General features: G+C 35.9%; 1 protein-coding gene across 4 annotated transcripts in view; it reads right to left on the reverse strand.

The window, feature by feature from the left end:
• Positions 1–15705, reverse strand: part of hth (homothorax) — a 329596-nt gene that overhangs the window by 274255 nt on the left and 39636 nt on the right. For all 4 annotated transcript variants that reach the window (XM_065366196.1, XM_065366195.1, XM_065366194.1 and 1 more), the window contains exon 3: positions 8302–8443. In XM_065366196.1, the coding sequence (XP_065222268.1) occupies positions 8302–8443 (142 nt within the window). The remainder of the gene's footprint in view (positions 1–8301; positions 8444–15705) is intronic.

A 15705-nucleotide genomic window follows, 5' to 3' on the forward strand; every position in this document is an offset into this window, starting at 1 on the left:
TATGCAGTGTGCATTGCATTGCTATGTGTATGTATATGTGAGATGTTTTGTTGTTGTGTCCCTGCCACGACGCAGGCATAATATACAGAAAAAAGAGAAAGACTTTGTATGTGCATCACTATAGCTAGCTATACCATATCCTTAATCCTATTCGCGAGGAACTGACTTAGCGACTTAAAATTACCAACAGTCTTTTACAAAAACGCCTGCGCGTTCCAAGTCGTCTCCTATAAGGTACGAGTCTCAACAATGAAACGATATTGTGGCTTTTTTGTGCATTCGAGTAAACACATCAATCGTATTATAAGAATATAAGAATAAGAATACCGGATGAATTCTTTATATTTATGCACGAATTCACCCCCTCCCCCCGTCCCTTATATCTCCTTCTCGTCGACCTGCAGAAAGAAGCGGTACTGCCATTATATGCATAGGTTTTTCATTTGAGGGTATTCGAGGAAGAAATTGGCTTAATTGAGACTATACTCTTTGGATAGGTTTTTAGCCAAAGGGTATTTTAATTATTTATTCGAAAATAGCCCTGCCCTACAAAAAAAAAAGAACCTCAACGAGGTAAAAGATTTTTTAAACCGGATGAAGCTGAAAGGAAAAAAGAATAAAGATGCAAAAATACCTACATCATCACAAAAAATTCAGACACGAAAGTGCATTTTTCGATGAAAGGTGAATTTTTGAAAATCCAAAAATTGAAAAAATTCAAATTTCATCGAATTGACCTAGAAAGCTGAAATTTGGCAAGTATACTATTTTCAGTCCTCAAAATCGATTGAAAACGGTTTCGATCCCTTTTTGGCATTTTTGGGGCCTCAGACAGATTTTTGAGAGTTGAAATTTCACACAAAATTTTACCCAATGGAGTAGGAAAGCTCGAATTTACTTGTTTTTTCTAATTTTTAACATGCTGAATGAATTGAAGATGGTTTCGAGCTGTTCTGGAGTCTCCTGCCATAGTAAGGAAAATGCAGATTTTCAAAAAAGCTTGTGAAAACTAGAACTTTGAAAAATCTTCTGTTTAAAGACCTTGAAAAATTCTATAAAAATCGAAAAATGAATTCGAGCGACTCGTATTTTTGATTGCTGGTAGTATTCGATAATTTTTAACATGTCAACTCTCCCCCCCCCCCCCCTATGAACACTCACCATCCTACAAGGCAAGAGTTATTGAAGGCAGTAAAGGAAAGAACTTAGTCAAACGAGGGTGCAAATAAATGCTAAAGAGCATTTTTTCGATTTTTAGTAAATTTTTAAAAATCAAATTGGGGCCAAAAATGAAAAAAAAAGATCAAAATTTTACTAAATTTACATAGAAACCTGAAATTTAAAATGTTCCTCCCCCCACCCTATCCCTCGAAACGATTATAAAACAGTTTGATCCATACTGAGTAGTTATGGAGCCTCCAGAAAATTTTTAAAAATTGAAATTTTTACAAAATGAGAATTTCAGAGGTAAAAAGGTAAATTTTATAATTTCTGGTGAATTTTTGGAAACAAAATTTGGTCTAAAAATGAAAGAAAAAATCAAATTTCAGGTAAAAAGGTAAATTTTATGAATTCTGGTGAATTTTTGGAAACAAAATTCGGTTCAAAAATTTAAAAAAAATATCAAAATTTCACCATTTCAATTTTGAAAGCTAAAAGATACGTGAACTATTTTCGACCCCCCCCCCCCCTCCATCGATAGGAAACGGTGTTGATCAGTTCTAGGAGTCTCCGGAAGATTTTAAAAAATTGAAATTTTCACAAAATGAGAAATTCAGGCAAAAAGGTGAATTTTATAATTTCTGGTGAATTTTTAGAAACGAAATTGAGCCCAAAACTTTGGAAAAAATCAAAATTTCACCACATTAATTTTGAAAACTGAAACACAAGTGCCTTATTTTTGACCCCCAAAATCGATAGGAAAAGGTTTTGATCAGTTCTGGAGCCTCTAGATAATTTTTGAAAGCTGAAATTTTCAAAAAATTTTACTCATAATGAGACGTTGAAAACCTACAATTTACTTTGAATCGTAATTTCAACATTTTCTGAGTCAATTAGAGTTAGTTTCAAGCCGTTCTGGAGCCTCCAGCCGAATTTTGGAAACTCCAGATTATCAAAAAGTTCCATAAAAACTGCCTATAAACCAACTTCAGTAAGTACAAACGTGATTGGAGGCTTATTAGCCAACCACACTTGAACGATTACACACCATTTTTCCAAAATCAGTTCCAGCTGGTTCAACCCAATTGACAAAAATTTGGATAAAAATGCTAGATAATAGCTAGCTAATCACGCTACAATTGCGCTAGCGCACTAGCGCGATTTTGGGACTCTCTGCTAGCTTTTTTTCACCAGTGTTTCACGCTAGAAAATCACTAGCAAAAAGCTAGCGTGTTCGTTAAAAGAAAGCGAGCCTCAGCTAGGAAAAAGCTAGCAGAAAGCTAGCGTTTTGTGCAGTTTTCGGATTTTTTTGAGCGATAAAAATGCTAGCAGAACATGTTGCTTCTTTCTCAGCTCGCTATACGCTAGCATTCCACTAAATAAAATAATAATCACCCATTAAAGTCAAAATTTTATTTTCAAAAATTAAAAGAGTGGGGTTAGGTACCCTCAATTTTGAGAATTTCTTCATGTCTGAATTCCCCTTATCACAAGGAATTTTTTAAGACCTAATTTACCTACGAAAATTTTCCTACCTAATTAACGGGGATTCGAACCAGCAACTCTATGTTCCTAACTACCTACGCTTAACGACATGGCCACGACGGAGATGTTTGATTCAGGTCCTCCAAGTATTGATTGGTGTATCACTGTACAAGTTTGTAATGTGGCATTTATTGGATTGCAGTGTGTGAATCAGTGTTTCTCATTGCAAATTTTTTAAAGAAGAATGTTCATTATCAATCATTTATCTATAAATTGAATTTTCAGTTAGGTAGGTAGACCTACCTACTTAAAACCTCAATAAAAAATTGAAAAATATCCATCATAGTCCAGGAAAATTGGACAAAAAAAAGGGTCATTGGGAAACGTGAGGTAGAAAGCTTAAAATTGGTATACCGATCCATTTTTATGTGCTGAACACGAATCCGATGAGTCCCCGCTCGTCCCTGGTGAGCGTTCTACCCCTATTGTGGATCTAAGCCCCCCAAACCAGTTTTTTGCAATTTTCTCCCCCGCATTGCATTTTAGCGAAAAATATGTGGTTAGATAAAAGAATCTACGTCAAATTTCCGATCTAGTTATATATCAACTTTCCTTCCACCCCCAAGGGGGCCGGAGCTGGGCCCATTCAAATGAGAGGGGTTGTCTAAAAAACACAAAAAAAACTATCGGCGCATAGGAGGGGTGAAACGGCCCCCCGAGAGCGTTCGGGTTGATACTAGCATGGAAAGTGGGTACCATCGAGAAGCTACCGCGTGAAAAATTTTAGATCCACACCACCTCCCCTTTTTGGGAACCCCCCTTTTTTAAAATTTCAATAACACTTTTCTCAGCTCCATTTCAGCCGATTTTGAAAATTTTTCTGGAAGTTATGTATATCCTTGGTAGGTATCTCCACAAAAATTTTCAACCCTCTACCCCCATATTTACCACTCAAAATGGCGTTTTTTTCATTTTTTTATGCCTATTAACAATCAAGATTGCGAGGTACAATTTTGGAAACACGTTTTTTGGATGTATTCTTGACCCTCAGACATCATATACTATATTCGAAATTTTTTCTTTGGTACGCCGTGGTGAAAAACTTGGAATAATGTATTGTAGGGGGATGGGGGGTGAAATGGGAATTTTGAGAAAAATGATTATCAATGAGTAGGGTATCGTTTTCATATGATTCAATACCGCTGAGCACGAATATGACCTCAGATTTTCTGCTACACTCACCTACCCCTCTCCAGAGTCCCTCAGCCCCCCTCAATTTTCACGATTTTTGAAATAAAGTTGTATTGATGACATTGGTTTTGTTGCTATGGGAAAATTACATAAGTGCATTGTTATTGTACATAAAATTTCTCGTAGAATGAGCTAGAGCACATGACTCCCCCCGAGGGGGTGGACCCTTGATTTTTTTGCTACACAGAAAACGTTACAAATCTGTATGTGTACTGCACTGTACAGGTATACAGAGCATATGTGGCATAATAATATTCATGATAACTGTAACTTGAGTACGTATGAGTATGTATTTTATAATTCAACGACTACCTACATGAAAAATCACGAGAAAAAAATATGGTAACGAAATACTAATTAAAAAAAAAAGTAAACAATGTTATGAGGGGGAGCCATGTGCTGTAGCTCATTCTACGAGAAATTTCATGTACAATAACAATGAACTTATGTAATTTTCCCATAGCAATGAAACCAACATCTCAAAATAACTTGATTTCGAAAATCATGAAAATTGAGGGGGGCTGAGGGGCTCTGGAGAGGGGAAGGTGAGTGCAGCAGAAAATCCTAAGTCATATTCGTGCTCAGCGGTATTGAATCATATGAAAACGACACCAATGTCATCAAAATAATTTTATTTCAAAAATTGTGAAAATTTAGGGGGGCTGAGGGGCTCTGGAGAGGGGAAGGTGAGTGTAGCAGAAAATCTCAAGTCATATTCGTGCTCAGCGGTATCAAATCATATGAAAACGACACCAATGTCATCAAAATAACTTTATTTCAAAAATCATGAAAATTGAGGGGGGCTGAGGGGCTCTGGAGAGGCGAAGGTGAGTGCAGCAGAAAATCTTAAGTCATATTCGTGCTCAGCGGTATCGAATCATATGAAAACGACACCAATGTCATCAAAATAACTTTATTTCAAAAATTGTGAAAATTGAGGGGGGCTGAGGGACTCTGGGGAGGGGTAGGTGAGTGTAGCAGAAAATCTGAGGTCATATTCGTGCTCAGCGGTATTGAATCATATGAAAACGATACCCCACTCATTGATAATAATTTTTCTCAAAATTACCATTTCACCCCCCATCCCCCTACAATACATTATTCCAAGTTTTCACCACGGCGCACCAAAGAAAAAATTTTGAATATAGTATATGATGTCTGAGGGTCAAGAATACATCCAAAAAACGTGTTTCCAAAATTGTACCTCGCAATCTTGATTGTTAATAGGCATAAAAAAAATGAAAAAAAACGGCATTTTGAGTGGTAAATATGGGGGGAGGGGGTTGAACCCAACAATGTTTCATTAAAATTTCAAAAATCCAAGGGCAGGGGCATTTTATCTATTTTACTCTGGAATACCCTTTGAAAACAAAGACTATAACCGTAATCATGTGATTGTGACGTCATGCGTCATGAGTATAGGAAAGCTAGCAAAAATTCACTCGCAGATCGCTAGAATTACACGAGCAAATCTAAGCATTTTCAAACTAGCTCAAGTGCGCGAGATGATCGCTTGCTTTTCGCGAGCATAAAACGAGCAAATCTAACAATTTTTAAAGTAGCTGAAATGCGCTAGATGATCGCTAGCTTTTTGCGAGCATCTAAAACGCTAGTTTACAATCGCTAGCAAACTGCTTGATTTGCCTGAGGAAGGAATGTTGCTAGCTGGAAATCGCGAGAAATTCGCTAGATAAACGCGAGTCAGCGAGGTAAACGCGAGGTTCCGCTAGCAAAACGCTTACGATTTTGTCAATTGGGAAAACTCATAATTTCTCCAGCAGCGATTCTATAATTAAAAATAATAAAAAAATTCAATGTACCAAGACCATCCGACGAAAAAATCTGAAATTCAGTTTAGTCGACTGGAGACGATTTTAGGCAAGTATTTTGAATCCTCCATGAATTTTTTTTTTTCAATTCCAATTTCCCAAAAAATGTCGTAAAATCTGTAAAAATGAATTTTACAGCCAATAAACACCTTCGTCAGCAATGAGTTATGATGACCCCCCCCCCTCTTGGCCCAATCGCTCATCAACTTCCCCGAATCAGATTCTAGTATTTTTCAAAATTATCAGTTATGAAAATGAGTTTATTTTTATGGGTTTTAAGGCATTTTTCGAGAATCTGGAATTTTTAAAATACGACTGGAGACTCCAGAACGACTCGAGAAACCTCCTCAATCAACTCAGGCATGTTGAAATTGGAGCATTAGGTAAATTTCAACTTTCCAACTTCATTGGGTGAAATTCTGTGAAAATTTCAATTTTTGAAAATCTACTGGAGGCTCCAGAACTGCTCAAAATAGACCGAAACCGTTTTCAATCGATTTCAGAGCTCAAAAATAGGCTACATGCCAAATTTCAGCTTTCTAGACCAATTTGGCAAAATTTTGATTTTTTTTCATCTTTTTTTGCCTAAAGATTTTTCAAAAATTCGCCAAAAATTGAAAAATCAACGCAGGTCTCCGAAATTTTCAGTGTGGTGGTTTCAGACCTTACTCTTTTCAAAAATCGCATCAATTTTTAAATCGGAGCTACTTTCAATCGATCAAACATGATCAATGAGGGGGGGGAGAGGATCTCAAAAAATAATAAATTTCAATTTGGGTAAAATTTTGATTTTTTTTCCATTTTTTTGGCCTCCCCAAAAATTGGAATTTTGTCAGGAGATGTATTTTTTTAATTCTCTTTCGATTTAGTTATATTCAGTTAAAAAATAGTTCAGACTTCCCTTGCAAGTATATAGGTAACCAAAATTTTAGAATCTGAAGTTTATTTTTGGATTTCTGACCCTCTCTTTTCCTCTCTGAAAAACCCCCATGAGAAAAAAATTGGCCAAAAATCCGATCCCAATCGGAACAATACGATTAATTAAATTCACCATATAAACCTATCCAATCTCAAACACCCTTTCCTCTGGTCTTCTGGTCCCTTCATACAAATCGTGTTCCCCTTCCGGTTCCTTAATAAGTGAATCAACGACGCGTACTCTGCTCAACAATCGGTGTAAAATCACATTGAATATTCATTGTTTATCAATGAAATGAAATGAAAAAAAAAACACTACATAGGTAGGTACATATTACTATTTCATTACATACAAATGTATAATACGTACGGTACCACTCTTTCATCGTGTGTCTATGGTGTTTGATGTACGACGTCGTCGTCGTCGTCGTCGGTGTCAATACAACAGCCATACATCGTTCGACAATAGACCACACAATATTCGTGTTAATCACCAATACTAATTCGGTTCAGATGAAAGCATTTTCGATTTCGGATCTGTCAAAACGACCGACAACACGACCAGACGACGATGACAAGTGACGAGTGAAGAGCATCATAGCCTCGTACTATAAGTACTTGTATAGGTAGCATAGCATAGCACAGCATAGCAAGGTACCCAGTATACGATGGATTGAGTAAGGTACGTGTAATCGAATAGTGACACGCACCTTGGTGTTTTAATTATACGCTACTATATCGACGATATAATTAACACGATTAAATTAGGCAGCTTGTATGTACAGTGTACACATAGTTTAGATGTTTTGTTTAATACAATTTATGTATGTACCTAGACCTACGTATATTTCTGTACTTCTCTTCTTTCAATTTCAATTTTTTTTCCTCCTAATACTGCACATTCAAGTACTAGGTAGTAGGTACATTACAAGTGCACCAAGAGAATCGGAATCGAAATGAAAATTGAAAAAAAAACACACACACACACTCATACATACGGTAAATCATTCGAGTGCGGTACGACGACGAGTTTGGTTATTTGATAGACTAAACAAGGTTTTAACAGTTGATACCAATCAAGTGCTTACGCGGTTTCGGTTGTTTAAAAATGGTTGCGCGACATTAAAACGGTTTTACAGCGTTCGTAAACCATCTGTGTGGTTTTTTAACAGCCACAGAATGCGTAGAAATGGGTGAAAAAACACACACATTACAAACGTATACTACCGTGTACCTCCTCTACCTACTCCTCGTAAAAGCACATAGAAAAATATGCTAACAGCTGTAGAAATATCGATAAAAAGATCAAAAATTGGCTCGAATTTGAGAGCATAGAGTGAAAAATTTCGTCTTCGAGAAGATATGTATAGTCGATCGTACTTGGGACTTGAGAGAGCGAGTAAGTATGACGATTAGTTAGGCCTCTATACAAAGAGGTACCTCTACCTATACGAAGAGACTTGGTACGTGGCTCGCGGTATGTTTAGGAAGAGGGGGGAGGGGGGAGGGGGTACCTTTTACCTATTAGCTTGGTATGGCGATCTGCTGCGATCGACGCGATGGATTAATTCCCTCGAAGGAGAAAAATATACTCGGGTATAAATAAATGTATATGGTAATGGTATTAAATTACAATAAAAAATTCAACGTCGCTAACCTGTTTCGAAAATACGGCAATATCTTCGTTAAATGATTCGGAAGAGCAGACATCGCCTCCAGCGACATTCGGCTCTCTCGGGGTACACGTTGCCAATTCGCACTTCTCAAATATTAAAGCTAACAAAGGAAACAAAGGGTGTCTGCAAAACAAAACAAAAAAAAACGTACAAAAATTAGTCAAAAATATTCATAAATCATACTCAAAGTATCATAATTGTAAAAATATTGAGAAACTAACAAAAATAGCGAGTAAGTAGGTACTTTTCCACTCAAGATAATTGGCCGAAATTAAAAGCACAATTTTTAGAAAATGTGCCCAATAAAAATTATACCTCAAATTACCAAGTTTTCAGCGAAACTCTAAAATCATTAATTTTATTCTGCAAAAGATTCAAAGGTAGCTCAATTGGACGATTTTCAAAAGAAAATTGCTCAATATTCGTTCAATTTTTCGAATCATATTCAACGCACAAAAAAGCCCTTTGACCAATTTTGACAGTGCTAAAACAGAGGAGGAGGCTTCTTAATACAATCCTCAAGGCTCAAAATTAAAATAAATTACAAATTCATGAGCAGAAATGCAAAACGTTTACAGAACCCCTGAAAATCCAGTAGTTAATTTTATTGGGAGGGGGGGAGGGGAATTTTCAAAACTACATAAACTCGAGGGTAAAAACTTGAACAAAAATATCCCGAATTTTTTTCAAGCAATCGAACGGTCTTCTGTTCGAAAAAACCACCAATGAACCGTTCAAAATCCTATCATGGAGGAGGAGGGGAGGGGGACTCTAATAATCTTCGAGATGCTCGCTTTGAGCGAAAATATCAATCGTGATTATCATAAAACAATCCAAATTCAGACTTCTGTTGAAAAAACTGTCAACCAATCGTTCAAGATCCGGTTATTAAAAATGGAGAAAGCACTCGATTATTTAAAATAAAATTTAAAGGGCTTTTATCGAAAAATATTCATTTGACAGATCAAAATCCAGTCATTTTGGAGGGGAGGAGAGGAGAAAAAAAAGGAATTCTAGCAACAAAAAAACTGGCGAAAAATCGAACAGAAATATGGGGTCTTTTTTATCGTTCAAGATCTGATAATCTAAGGCGGAAAAAAGCCCCTGAACTTTTCAGACAAAATTATTCTGATTTTTTTCTGAGCATTCTGAAGGGATTTTGTGGGGAAAATCATCACTGAATTGTTCTATTTGTAGTTTGAAACGGAGAAAGACCCATAAATTTTTCACGATTCCTGAAATGCAAAAATTTGACGAAAAAATTTCCAAAAAATGTTCCTAATTTTTTTTCAAAGCACTCTGAAGGGCTTTTGTTGGAAAATCGTCGCTGAATTGTTCAAACTAAAGATACTCGCGTTGCGAAAATTTGACAAAGAAATTTCTGATGAAAATATCCTGATTTTTTTTTTTTTAAGCATTCTGGAGGGCTTCTGTTGAAAAATTATCTGCACTAAATGGTTCCAAATACAATTCATTTGAGTGGATGGAGGAGAAAGGGAAGCTGCCAGATTTCACAATAATTCTCAATTGAGCGAAAATATTGTCGATTTTATTCCAGCCACGTAAAAAATGTTGAGATAGGATTTTTTTTTCATTTTTATGCAATTTTTTTCAACTTGTGTAATTTTATTAAATTTTAGATATTTTTTAAATATTCCTCAATTTTTTTTGGAGTTTTAAAACAATAAAAACTCACTCGAATAGGAGATTACGAGTGCCAGAGTTTTTTAAAGCAGTGACCCTTCCCCCTTCCCTTTCCCTCGCCCCGCTCATTAAAGAGTTTTTTTGACGCAGAAATTGAAATATTTTTGTAATTAAATCAATCAATCAATATTTTAAGTTCCAAAAATACCATTTCAAAATATGGTCTTCGAACAGACTGGGAAGGGGAGTTAGATACCTCAAAATCTTGATAGTGATTATTTCTTCCATTTTGGAATATTTTTTGACTTTTTTATAGTTCTAAAACTGGACGATAGATTTCATTCTTGAAAATTTTTTAGTCGCAATTTACTTATCTACCTACATAAATTTTTGATTTCTGATTTGAAATGAGGAGTACTTTGGATTTGGAGGTCGAGACACTTGGAAAGAGCTGAAATAAAAGGTCTGAATGCTCCCAAAAATTGTACTCGCATTTTTAGAAGATGAAAGAGGCAACGAAACGTTTAAAAATACACGAAGCTGTGATATTCTTCAAATTTTGAGGCATTTCAAGCCTTCCTCTTGGGTCCCAAATCAAATGTCCCTCATCTAATTTCACTTTCTCAGTTAAAAAATTATCAAATCAGGCGAATTTTTGCAGTTTTCCTAAATTTTGAAGCTCATGAAGTCTCTCAAACTACTTAGCCCAAAGAAGTTGAAATCCTCCAAGATGGAGGTGTTTGTGCATAATTTGGCTTTTCTGGAGTCGAAAATGAAGTTGGTGCGATTTCAGAATGCCCAAGAATTACTCGGATGCTGATTTTTTTTTCTAAATCTTTGCGAGAATTAGTCCCCCCTCCCTCCCCTCACACCCTTTCTTAGTTCATCTCAGAATCTTGAAGATTAAAAATAATCACGCACATTCAATTTTTTGGCCAAAAAAATCACAAAATGAAACCATTTTAATATAGGGGGAGGGGGGGAGGTAAGGGGAGGAGGAGGAATAAAATTTGAACTTTCAAAATAAGAGCCAGCCTACTCTGTCACCCCCTCCTTCCTTCTACCTCAGCTTCATACCCAAATTTGGTGAATTTTTCGCTGTTTTTCAAAGTTTTGAAGCTCATGAAACCCGTCAAATGGACCCAAAGAGGTTAAAGTCCTCTGAGGTCTTCCCAGGTTATCTCTAGTTCCTGATACCTAAAAAATTATCGTAGCTCATAAAATCACTCGAGGAGTGGGAAAAAGGGAATAAAATTTTGAAGTTTCAAATAAAAGCCCCGTTGATCCCCCCCCCTTCCTCCTCCCTCCACAGATCTTGGCTTCATAAGCACTCATCGAAAGGTTTGTCGATTATAATTGATAAAGTTCGCGGCGATGGTGATGTTTGGATAAACTTGACACATTCCAATTCCTTTCTTTTTTTCATTAGGTAAGTATTTTGAGTGCTGCGTTTACATTTTTTGAAGGATGTAAAAAATTTGAAAAAAAAAACATTTTCTGAAATTTTACTCCATTCAATGATCTTTAGCTACGATGAGATTATTTTTTTTTCAGAATTTTTCATCTCAGTTTTTAAACAATAATTTACTCAACTCGAATGCCCCCATCTTCGCAGCAAAATATAACGAAAGAAACATCAATAACCGTCATTCCTTCTAGGTATACCAAAAAATCAAAATTTATCGCATCGCCCAGCAACTTTTGATAAGAAAATTTTCCCACACTTTGTAACATCTTACATCACCTCGTCCTTTTACCTCCACATCTCCAAAAAATAGTTGGTAACTACCGCATAAATTCCAATAAGTCATTTTTTTCATCCATTGTCAACGCTGTCGTTGAATTTTATCAACACCCTCCCACGAGACCTTTGAAAATGCCTATCCCGTGTTCCTATAGATACCGATCAAATCTCTGTCTCTCTCTCTCTTCAGCTATTACGTTTGTCAATGTACAAGAAGGAGGGTTGTGCATCGGATCAAAAAAAATTATAAAATCAACCATTCGATTCACAACAGATTCCACGTATAGATTATTGTTATAAAAGGTATGCTATCTATGCTGTATGGTGGTGGTGGTGTAATCGCGTATAGAGAGGAGAGACTCCCTGCTAAGATTGATAGGTAGCAGGTGCAAATTGTTACCTATAGGAGGATACCCGGGCACAAATCGTCGTTCGATTACTCTCTTATTAAAAAGGCACACGAGAGATCGAGAGATCGAGAGAGAGAGGACAAAACAGGTACGTGACGAATTACCCAAGTCATACTGCTGTGGCGTTTGCGTTTGGTTTTGGCCACACTTCACATAGGCCTATAGTAAATGTCTTATAACCTAGTGGTGGCAGCCCAAATTGAGAAAATCAGACCTCCGGTCGTGTAATTATATAGGTATAAAAGACCTATGATTTTCTGCGACGACCGAGTCAACCCTATTATTAGGCTATTATTGGGGACCAGTGCTTAGTTAGTTGTTCTACTCCTGACATTAAAGTCCCCCCCCCACCCCGCCTATTTGGAATGTGCTCTCTGTACAATTTATAAAATAAGTACACGCGAGTCGCTACCTCTATACTTACTTACTCCTCGTATACAACGAGTACTACTAATATAAAGGTGTAGCTTAATTTCGATTTAATAGTAGTACCTACACGTTTAAAAAATATCATAAAATGCCTAAGCTGATCATCTCTTCTATAAAGTAATCGTCATAGTACCTATCCATCGCTTAAGTGGGTATTTACGAGATGGACGAAGATGGAGATTATTTAATCGCGTTGAGAATAGAATCGAGTGCTCGAACATCGAACCGTCGTCGTTGGACGTTTCATAAATATGGAAATATTTTAATCGTTATATCGAGCGAACTTTCTTATTTCCATGAGCAAAATCCACTTTTTTTTTATACAGGTATATAGTATAAGGTAAATTCGCTGCTGTAGAAAAAAAAATACCAACGAGGAAATTTTAAAATAACCACAACATAACCACATCAATATCGCTGGTTCGGTTTTGGCTGGACTCTGGACTCTGGACAGAGGACGTAGGTAGGTGGGGGGTACCTCTACATATAGTTTTATAAAAGAAGAGGAAAGAAAAAGGAGAAAAAAACTCACCAAGACCTAACACGTTGTCCAGGAAACGCTGAATCATGTATATAAAAATGGGCACACACGGCGAACCGTTAATATAGTAAACACATTATAAACAATACGAAAGAGAGATACACGAGTACGAGAGTCTTACAAGAGTGTGTAGAGTTAAGCAAGTCACCGCATTGTCCGATACGTGTTTGACAAAAACTTTAATGAACCAAACATTTTTTTCACCAAATACAAGACTGTATAATATACTATATAACGCGTGTATTGTACTCGTATTCGCGCTCATATATCGTGATTAATTTCTCCATATACGAGTATATGTAGTATGTACCGAAGATAATTCGCGATTCGTGCAAAGAAATGCGCTCAGAACGGCTTCTCTTAATAACTTATTTTTATAATATTATAGGTATAAGTATATGTATTATGGCCGAGGGAAAGAAAGAGTTGAAAAAAATATTATTATACATGAAAATTCTCGTATTTTTGCCGCCTCGCGATACCTAAACGCACGCATATGTGAGAATGTACATGAGATAATCGATGTACAACTTGCGAAAATATTCTACGAGATGGGTATAAATTACCGTTCGAAGAGGTGTCCTAACTTTTTTTTTTTGCTAACGTGATGAATCAGTTTTATAAATATAACGAAGCTTCGAACGAAATTCAATGAGGTTTACCTATGACTTTTTACGATTTTCTAGACCAATTTTCCAGAATTTGAGGCATAATTTTGATGAGATTTTTATTTCGGTGCTCATCCTGGAGGGAGGGGGGGATTCGAAATCATTGAAAATAGAAGCTTTATAAAAATTCGATTTAAAATCACATACTCGATATTGTTTAGTTTGAATTTAAAACTATACTCGAAAAAAAATGGTGAAAGAGAAGGTGGTGGGAGGGGGCAAACTCTCAGCCACAATTTGTTCAGAAAATATTGATATTTCTAGCATATAAGAGCAGTAAGGGCAATTCCCTGGTTGCCAATTTTTCCTCTAAACTGTAACTACTTTGCAATAAAAATTAAAAAATTAAACAATATTTGTATCGTCTTTCTGCGATGATTTTCCCTTCAAGCATGCCAGAAAAATAAAGCAGACACTTCTAGAAAATTAGCTTCTCAGAGAAATAATTTTTCTGACTTTTCTCAATTTTCCTGACTTTTTTACTTTTTTTTCCTTCAATTTATTCGATTTTTCAAAAATATCAACTTCACACAAAATGGTAAAAAATTGAGGGGGGGGGGTGAAAATCGTCTTGAACGTCATTATCTGCGAATTTCATCAATTAGCAGATAGGAGGGAGGAGGAGGGAGTTGAGATGGATCTTGTTTTGAAAATTGTTCAACTTTTATCTCCTCCTTTCCCTCCAAAATAGAATGGTTCCATATTAGGCCTTTTTTTGACCAACACGATATGAATCGAAGTATGCTCGTAGGTACTCGAATCATGTTTTTGGTATCAAGATTTTGAGATGAACTGGTAAGGTGAAGGGAGGGGTTACTGCGAAGCCAAAATATAGGCAAAAAATGAACCTAAGATAATTTTTACCTCCTTGGAATCATATTTTAAGGTGCCTTACGAAAGCTGAAATTTTGGAAAATGGTGAAAATTCGCCTGATTCGAGAATTTTTTTACTGAAAAAGTGAAATAAGTAATTACTAGTGATAAGAGATATTTGATTTGAGACTCACGATAAGTTAGAAGGAAGAAAAAGGCTCCGAAATGCCTCCAAATTTGAAGAAAATTGCAGCTTTATTCATTTTTTTAAATTTTTATAGCGTTTTGATCTTTCAAAAATTTTGAAAAAAATTGAAAAATTGTGCGAAGCATTTAAAGATTTTTTTCCCCCAGCTCGGTCCAAATGCCTCATGCTCCAAATCAAAGCATTTCACGAATAAAAAGGTCTCGAAGTGAGCGAGTATTCAAAAATTTTCAAGCACACAATCATTTCCCATCCAGTTTCAGAGCTAAAAAAAAAAAAATCAACCCTATAGGAATAAATTCTTTTTAATTTAGAAAATACTGATTTTCAAAATTTTGGGGACATCCAGCTTCTCTTTGCAGTCTGCCCAGGACCCATGTACCTACCTTAAAATTCAATTTGAGTGCTTCAATTCTTCAAATATGTAGTCAACTAAATTCTTCAATGAGGGGGATGTTCGTTGTTTTTAAAATTCGTGAAGAACTTGATCTTCATCTCAAATGGATTTATACTACAAAGACAAAATTGGTGTAAAACACTTGAAAAATTTCTTTAGAAAAAGAAAATTATCCACCTAAAAAATGTAAGAATTAATAAAATTGCACAAAATTGAGGAAAATTGTATAAAAACAAAAAAAAAAAACGTTGAAGCATTTTTTTCAGTATAGATACCTGTTTGACTCAAATTCAGATTTCCTATAATAGAAATCAAGTGAGATCTGGGAGCTCCCTTCACCCTCCCTCCTGTTAAAATATCCTAATCATGAACAATTCGGTGATGGTTTTTCATCAAAAGTCCTTCAGAGTGCTTGAAAAAAAATCAGGATAATTTTATCAGCAATTTTTTTGCCAAATTTTCGAATTTTAAGCATCCTAAAAAGTTTATAGTGGCTTTCCTTCGCCTCAAGGCTCAAATTATCAGATCTTGAAC

This window comes from Planococcus citri, chromosome 5 (genome assembly GCF_950023065.1).
Source record: "Planococcus citri chromosome 5, ihPlaCitr1.1, whole genome shotgun sequence".
Taxonomy (NCBI): domain Eukaryota; kingdom Metazoa; phylum Arthropoda; class Insecta; order Hemiptera; family Pseudococcidae; genus Planococcus; species Planococcus citri.